This window comes from Coregonus clupeaformis, unplaced genomic scaffold, assembly GCF_020615455.1.
Source record: "Coregonus clupeaformis isolate EN_2021a unplaced genomic scaffold, ASM2061545v1 scaf0933, whole genome shotgun sequence".
Taxonomy (NCBI): domain Eukaryota; kingdom Metazoa; phylum Chordata; class Actinopteri; order Salmoniformes; family Salmonidae; genus Coregonus; species Coregonus clupeaformis.
In genome coordinates, this window is record NW_025534387.1 from 1 (window position 1) to 8,375 (window position 8,375).

Here is an 8,375-nt window from a genome sequence, read left to right on the forward strand (position 1 = left end):
GATACGTTGTATCACTGTGATAATGTCTCACACAGCGCTCCATATGAGCCTGCTGTTGCGGTCCAATATAATCCTCACAGACAGTTTACCTTCTCAATAAGCTCAATGCAGGCAGCCAAGTCCATGCCGAAGTCAATGAAGGCCCAGACGATTCCCTCCTTCTTGTACTCCTCTTGCTCCAGGACGAACATGGTGTGGTTGAAAAACTGTTGCAGTTTCTCATTGGTGAAGTTGATGCACAGCTGTTCCATGCTGTTGTACTGTTGATGGAGTTTTAAAGGGATCATTTCATCATACAAGGCTGTAATCCGTCTCAATCACAACTAATTGTCTTGTTCTGGTCTCATACTCACATCAAAGATCTCAAAACCCGGCAATATCGAGCACACCGATATAGAACTGCCTTGGATTCTTGGTGTCCAACATCTCGTTGATACGGATGACCATCCACAAGAACATCCTCTCATAGATAGACTTGGCCAGAGCACTGACTGAGTTATTAACCTGCAATGATAATCCATCAAATTAATACATGAGATATTGACCATGTCTAGTGATAAGGTGATAAGAGCTTGGGAAAAACAACATCATTATTCAAAAAAAGCAATACACTCGTTCCCTAAATAATGATGATGCTCAGAAAATGGTGGATGCTGTGTTTGGCCACCTTACCTGAGCCACAGTCTGTCCCTTGGTCACATACTCGTTGCCGACCTTCACTCTGGGGTAGCACAGAGCCTTCAACATCTCAGCTGAGTTCAGGCCCAGCAGGTAGGCGATTTTATCAGCCACTGGAGAGAGAGAACCAACAACAACAGACTCAGGCACACAAGATGGCTTGTTTCTGATGTCACGCTGACAAAATAGTTTGGCTAACTTCTTTGTGGGTTAGGTTTTGATTCACTCACATCCATCATTTCTGGAGGTTGGAATTTGTTCTCTAGAAATGATCTCCTGCCTGACTTTCATGTGTCACTGTCTGTCTTACATGTTCTATTTCTATGTTTGGGACTGGGAATGGGACTAATGCTGTACATATTGTATATCTATGAGTGGGACTCACCCTCTGTGCCGTCTGGCTCGGCCTGCTCCTCACGCTGCTTCTGCTTGAATTTCATGTTGCCATGGTGCACTACAGCTCCTGTCAGCTTATAGATGCCAAGCTTCTCTTCATTAGTGAAGCCCAGGATTGTAATGGCATCCTGGCATTAAAGAGGAAGTACAACAGTGATGAACTGAACGGTAATTTGCTCAGTTACACTACAGTTCTGTGCTGCTCACTGAAGAACGAAAGGGATGGTTAGATTTGACTCTTGACCATCACACTAGTAGATGGAGACACACAAGGAGTTTTACACAGTTTTACAGGGCACTTAGTTGCGCTCTCTTGTTGACGTCTTACGTCTTGCGAAATGTGAAGTCATGAAGAGTTCCTTGAGGCACATGCCTAACTAACATAAGGCATTTAGAATCAAACAAAAAAAATAACGCTTTGTTTGACTCACATCTGTGGCATCCAGCTCTTCCTTGTCGTTGATGCTGGCCACAGTGATCTGACCCTGGCTGCACATGGGGAAGTCGTAGGGGTTGGTGGTGATGAGCGTCATTTCTGTGGACAATGGAGAACGGCTTGTCAGTTAAATCTCTTAGAATTGTGCTGTCCTACCTTTACAGTATCTCTCCCTCCTTTACTCAATTGATGGACTCAAGGATACATGTAGTATATAATAAATAGCATCAAAAGTGGGGACTGAGACTTGTGGACTAGTGCATCACAGTGCATTACTTGATAGATCTTTCCCAAAGACCTGACCCATGTCTAGATGCCTTGTTACCTTGGATGTAATCATTGTAATAGTATTATTAGTGTGGACTATGAACATTTTTAATACGTTCCACAGATGGGGGTGGGAATAATTTCCCATGAACCTCTACTTTGCCGTACCAACTATCTCAGGTTTGTGGCCTGTCATCATCTGGAAGAAGATGTGGTAGCCTCTCTCATCGGGCAGCTGGAAGGACACTCTGGACTTCTCCAGCAGGTCTGAGAGAGAGAGAAAGAGAGTGTGAGAGAGAGAGAAAGAGAGTGAGAGAGATAGAAAGAGAGCGAGAGAGAGAGAGAGAGAGAGAAAGACAGAAAGAGAGAGAGAGAGAAAGACAGAAAGAGAGAGAGAGAAAGACAGAAAGAGAGAGAGAGAGAGAGAGAGAGAGAGAGAGAGAGAGAGAGAGAGAGAGAGAGAGAGAGAGAGAGAGAGAGAGAGAGAGAGAGAGAGAGAGAGAGAGAGTAAGAGAGTGAGAGAGAGAGAGAGAGAGAGAGAGAGAGAGAGAGAGAGAGAGAGAGAGAGAGAGAGAGAGAGAGAGAGAGAGAGAGAGAGATAAGATAAAATAAAATGTGATGATATCATCTCCAAAAAAGAATTTGTGTGAATTTAGGAAAGCATTGAGAAACAATCAAAACCAACTCACAGGTCTCAATGTCAGCTTTAGCCAGTTTGCCACCTTGGAAGTGAATCCTGATGAATTTACCCTATAGTAGAGCATGGGGGTTAGAAATAGGTCAACAAAATAAATCTAACATTTTACTTTGATGGACCCCTTTAAATGTTACAGTTTGTTGGACATTTATTGATATAACTATAGGGAACTACTGAAACACATTTGTCCAATATAAGGTCACTTCCACAGTATGCCCTTCATACTTACAAAGCGAGATGAGTTGTCATTCCTCACTGTCTTGGCATTACCGTAAGACTCCAGCAGAGGGTTAGCTGCAATGATCTGATCCTCAAGAGACCCCTGATTGAGAAGAACACAAGTTGCTCAGAAATTAGTAAAGTGGTCAAATTTGTTTTTGTCGATTGCTTGAACACTTTTCTTGAAACAGGATTCACCACTGGAATTTTTTTTACACAGCCAACCAACCTGAAATGTGTTAAAAAGCCAAACATGAGCACAACCTACCTGCATTTTGCTGGGGTCTACTTCCTTCTTGGCACCAGACACTGCAATGGTGGCAAAGTACTGGATGACACGCTTGGTGTTGACAGTCTTTCCTGCACCGGATTCTCCACTGGTTTATATGACAGAGGGGTTCAAGGTACATGTTTGAGTGTCAGATTGGCTTTCACTAAGAAATAGCATAGAAAAATACACTGTTGACCTGTTTCCTAACATAAGAAAATATTTTCTAATATTCCCATTTATCAACTCATTATTACACATAGCCTAATGCTCTAATCCATTCATAATGTCATGTATTTCATCACACCAAGAGACCCAACTTATTACAGTAGAAACACCTTCTCAATAACATTTTAGTAAACAACTTACGTAATCAGGACGGACTGGTTCTCCTTATCTGTAACCAAAAAACATATTGCTTATCATACTCAAGCAACATTATGGGGACATTATTGCATTCATAGCATCATCACGAATTTCAATTTGGAACATTTTCCATTCAAGGGTAGTGAAATCAGATATTCCCAGCAAACTGTTTTAACCTAGACTAGAAAACAGTAGATACCTCTCCGTACGTACGTCCGTCCGTCCATCCATCCATCCATCCATCCATCCATCCATCCATCCATCCATCCATCCATCCATCCATCCATCCATCCATCCATCCATCCATCCATCAGCACTTATGGACATCCATAGAGCTTCATATTTATCTATCCATGTGAGAGACGTATACTCGTTCGCGACCTTTAAGTCTTTACTGAAGACTAGGGCTAGGGTCAGTCTGTCCTATCTGGTGAAATTCTCCTGTCTTATCTGGTATTTTTTGTGAACTTAAGTATTGTCTCTTTCTTAGGACCTGAGCCATAGGACCATGCCTCAGGACTACCTGGCCTGATGACTCCTGGCTGTCCCCAATCCACCTGGTCGTGCTGCTGTTCCAGTTTCAACTGTTCTGCCTGCGGCTATGGAAACGTGACCTGTTCACCGGACGTGCTACCTTGTCCCAGATTCTCTCTCTCTCTCTCTCTCTCTCTCTCTCTCTCTCTCTCTCTCTCTCTCTCTCTCTCTCTCTCTCTCTCTCTCTCTCCCTGTCTCTCTCTACCGCACCTGCTGTCTCGACTTCTGAATGCTCGGCTACGAAAAGCCAACTGACATTTACTCCTGAGGTGCTGACCTGTTGCACCATCTACAACCACTGTGATTATTATTTAACCATGCTGGTCATCTATGAATGTTTGAAAAACTTGAAGAACAATCTGGCCTTAATGGCCATGTACTCTTATAAAGTACATGTGGAAAGTATTCCGACCCCTTGACTTTCCACATTTTGTTACGTTTCAGCTTTATTCTAAAATGGATTAAATGAAACATTTTCCTCATCAGTCTACACACAATACCCCATAATGACAAAGCGAAAACAGCTTTTTAGAAGTTTTAGCAAAGTACTCAGACCCTTTTCTATGAGACTCGAAATTGAGTTCAGGTGGGTCCTGTTTCCATTGATCATCCTTGAGATGTTTCTACAACTTGAATGGAGTCCACCTGTGGTAAATTCAATTGATTGGACATGATTTGGAAAGGCACACACCTGTCTATATAAGGTCCCACAGTGGACAGTTCATGTCAGAGCAGAAACCAAGCCATGAGGTCAAAGGAATTGTCCGTAGAGCTCAGAGACAGCATTGTGTCGAGGCACAGATCTGGGGAAGGGTACAAAAAAATCTGCAGCATTGAAGGACCCCAAGAACACAGGGGCCTCCATCATTCTTAAATGGAAGTAGTTTGGAACCACCAAGTCTCTTCCTAGAGCTGCTGCCCGGCCAAACTGAGCAATCGGGGGAGAAGGGCCTTGGTCAGGGAGGTGACCAAGAACCTGATGGTCACTCTGGCAGAGCTCCAGAGTTTGTCTGTGGAGATGGGAGAACCTTCCAGAAGGACAACCATCTCTGCAGCACTCCACCAATCAGGCCTTTATGGTAGAGTGGCCAGACGGAAGCCACTCCTCATTACAAGGCACATGACAGCCCCCTTGGAGTTTGCCAAAAGGCACCTAAAGGACTCTCAGACCATGAGAAACAAGATTCTCTGGTCTGATGAAACCAAGATTGAACTCTTTGGCCTGAATGCCGAGCATGTCTGGAGGAAACCTGGCAACATCATGCTGTGGGGATGTTTTTTCAGGATGAGGGAAAGATGAACGGAGCAAAGTACAGAGAGATCCTTGATGAAAACCTGCTCCAGAGTGCTCAGGACCCAGACTGGGGCGAAGGTTCACCTTCCAACAGGAAAACGACCCTAAGCACACAGCCAAGACAACACAGGAGTGGCTTTGGGACAAGTCGCTGAATGTCCTTGAGTGGCCCAGCCAGAGCCCAGACTTGAATCCGATTGAACATCTCTGGAGAGACCTGAAAATAGTTGTGCAGCAACGCTCCCCATCCAACCTGACAGAGCATGAGAGGATCTGCAGAGAAGAATGTGAGAAACTCCCCAAATACAGGTGTGCCAAGCTTGTAGCGTCATAGCCAAGAAGACTTGAGGCTGTAATCGCTGCAAAAGGTGCTTCAACCAAGTACTGAGTAAAGTGTCTGATTACTTATGTAAATATAATATTTCAGGTTTTTATTTCTAATACATTTCTAATAATGTTTAAAAACCTGTTTTTTGTATTGTCGTTATGGGAAAAAACGATTTAATCAATTTCAGAATAAGGCTGTAACCTAACAAAATGTGGAAAAAGTCACGGGGTCTGAATACTCCGAATGCACTGTAATCTCCACCCTGCAGTGCCAGAAGAGGACTGGCCAACCCTCAGAGCCTGGTTCCTCTCTAGGTTTCTTCCAGTGGAGGCTGCTGAGGGGAGGACAGCTCATAGTAATGGCTGGAATGGAGTCAATGGAATGGTATCAAACATGTTGTTTCCATATGTTTGATACCATTCCATTGATTCCATTCCACCCTTTACTATGAGCCGTCCTCCCATCAGCAGCCTCCACTGGTTTCTTCCTGGTTCCTGCCTTTCTAGAGAGTTTCTTCCTAGTCACTGCTTCTACATCTGCATTGCTTGTTGTTTGGGGTTTTAGGCTGGGTTTCTGTATAAGCACTTGGTGACATCTGCTGTTGTAAAAAGGGATTTATAAATAAATGTGATTGATTGATCCAACCTCCTATCCAATCCATCCAATCCATCCAATCCATCCATCCATCCATCCATCCATGAGATCTCGTACCAATCATCATGAACTGAAAGGCGTTGTCAGAGACGGAGAAGATATGGGGTGGAGCCTCCACCCTCTTCTTCCCTCTGTAGGCATTGACAACCTCTTCATCGTACACTGGGAGCCACTTGTAGGGGTTCACCGTGGCACAGAAGAGCCCAGAGTATGTCTGGATGAAAGCATCATTAAATTAGGGGATTAACGAAGTCAGATACTTTTACCTGGATTTATGTGAGGATGTGGGTGTACTTTGGTATACTAATGTGGGTCTACTGTATTGATATGTTTTGGTTTCTATCATTCATTATGTGTAGGACTGTATTTGTGTATTTATTATGTTCGTGTGTGTGTGTTTGTATGTGCAGGTTTCTTACATAGATCATCCATGCTGCATAACGCTCTTTGAGGTTATACAACACAGAGGCTTCATTCAGGTAGGTCATCATGGCCATGTCCTCAATCTTGTCATACTTAGGGGGGTTCATCTCGTAGATGTCTGCATCTTTGAACTCTTTTCCTTCCTGAAACAGACAGACATCTAGATTACACGCAGATCAAAGTGGACATGACTGAATGTTTTTTGCTAATTAAATACAAGTTGAATCAACAACAAAAAAATGCATACCCACATTTAATCAACTACTTTGTTATCACCCACTGACACATAACTGGTGATTCTTGACTAGTCAATAACAAAAAAATCTATTTAAAGCCATCTTTAAATAGCAGCGATAAAAATGATCTGTTTGAAGGTTATATTCTGCTAACATAAAAACATTGGTATTTGTTTTTTTGCATTTAGTTGATTTTTCAAGACTTAGAGTAATTACTCAAACTTGAACTTGAATACTTTTCAGATCAGGCTTACCTCCTTAGAACCGTCAGGTTTGGTGACTGTTACAGTACACTTCCCATCGGCCCTGGCAGTGACCAGACCCTTAAGGTACAGCTCCACCTTGTCTGTCACATAGCAGGAGTTCTTTGAATCAAAGGGCATGGCTTGTGCCTCCATCCTCTCCTTCTCAGACTTACGGAGGTATATGGCAGCCTTGCCGTAGATTTGCATCTCAGCATCCGTACTCATGGTGACGGATCACTAGGACAGAGATGAAACAAGAAACATGATTGACTCTGTGGTGCTTCCTCCCCAGTCAACAGAGTTAGGTGAGCGATATCTCTCAGAATATTCTCATCACTTTTTATGTGAAGACTCAAACCATGTCTCACCTTCTTTTTCCCCTCCTACAGATGAATGCGTACTTCTTAGAGGACCCTGTCAAACATTAGGGTGTTGTGAAAACACACATATCTAAAGCCTGATCATTTAGCCCCCGAAGGGCTAGAAAACATTTAACTCAATCATTACAGCCATGTCAAATTCAAGTACAGGTGCAACTGATAACTTTCCTTTTCCTAGTGGCAACTCACTTCACTTCACATCTACACATTCTGTCAGGAATTCTAATTTAAAAAAAACTAGAAACCCATTTACATTCTAGACCACCCTTTCAGGAACACCACCTTTGCCCGTACATGTAAGTTACAGATTGAAAGCAAAACATTTTTTTTTTAACATTTTAAATCAATGCCACTTGATTGCATATTGTCAAATCTTACAAGACATGCAGAACTCAATTCAAACAGTGCAGTTAGCTACTGCCTCAGATGCTGAGTGCAAAGATGAGACACATGTAAAAATCTAAGGAGGTGGAGAGGTCTTACCACAGAGGAAGAAGGTATCTGACTTATGGATGCTGGGGCCCCAGCCTCCTTATATCTGGTTGGAAGTGCCAACCAAGCAAAAGTTAATTATGGACCACTCTGGGAAAGGAAATGAATTGGATGAGAGACCTCTATGTGTCTGTCTCACTAGCGCCTCCCACTTCCAGGAGCACCACCCTCCCATTATATGACTTTTTAATGTCATGTTTGTCTCTGAATTGAATTTCACTGAATTTCATCAATGAGAGATGTCATTACTAATAATTATGACAATATCAAAAGTTTCACTCATCCCAATGTTACTTCTACTGAACCTCAAATACTGTAAGGGAGTGAGTCCATGTTGCCCCACTACTCTAAAATAGTTTTCATGAAATCTAATCTGACCTTATTTAGTTCCATTTTATTGGCATTAATCCTCATCAACAACTTTATATATACAGTACCAGTCGAAAGTTTGGACACACCTAC

General features: G+C 42.8%; 1 protein-coding gene across 1 annotated transcript; it reads right to left on the bottom strand.

The window, feature by feature from the left end:
• Positions 1 to 95: 95 nt before the first annotated feature.
• Positions 96 to 7,945, bottom strand: LOC121564448 (myosin heavy chain, fast skeletal muscle-like). Its single transcript, XM_045217136.1, has 15 exons — positions 7,905 to 7,945; positions 7,410 to 7,455; positions 7,051 to 7,278; positions 6,557 to 6,703; positions 6,195 to 6,351; positions 3,331 to 3,358; positions 2,962 to 3,070; positions 2,704 to 2,796; positions 2,467 to 2,527; positions 1,946 to 2,044; positions 1,506 to 1,609; positions 1,064 to 1,202; positions 673 to 791; positions 354 to 504; positions 96 to 260 (listed from the first exon to the last, which is right to left on the bottom strand). Exons 3-14 carry the CDS (start codon positions 7,264 to 7,266, stop codon positions 364 to 366), a joined length of 1,413 nt encoding a protein of 470 aa, XP_045073071.1. The 5' UTR covers positions 7,267 to 7,278; positions 7,410 to 7,455; positions 7,905 to 7,945; the 3' UTR covers positions 96 to 260; positions 354 to 363.
• Positions 7,946 to 8,375: the final 430 nt, after the last annotated feature.

What these genes read in the sequence shown, in the direction of transcription:
- LOC121564448 (XM_045217136.1), bottom strand. Translation starts at nt 7,266, where the DNA reads ATGAGTACGGATGCTGAGATGCAAATCTACGGCAAGGCTGCCATATAC. An exon ending in TAGACCCCAGCAAAATGCAG is followed by an intron (nt 2,797 to 2,961) that starts GTAGGTTGTGCT and finishes CTTCTCAATCAG; the next exon opens with GGGTCTCTTGAGGATCAGAT. An exon ending in ATGACAACTCATCTCGCTTT is followed by an intron (nt 2,528 to 2,703) that starts GTAAGTATGAAG and finishes GCTCTACTATAG; the next exon opens with GGTAAATTCATCAGGATTCA.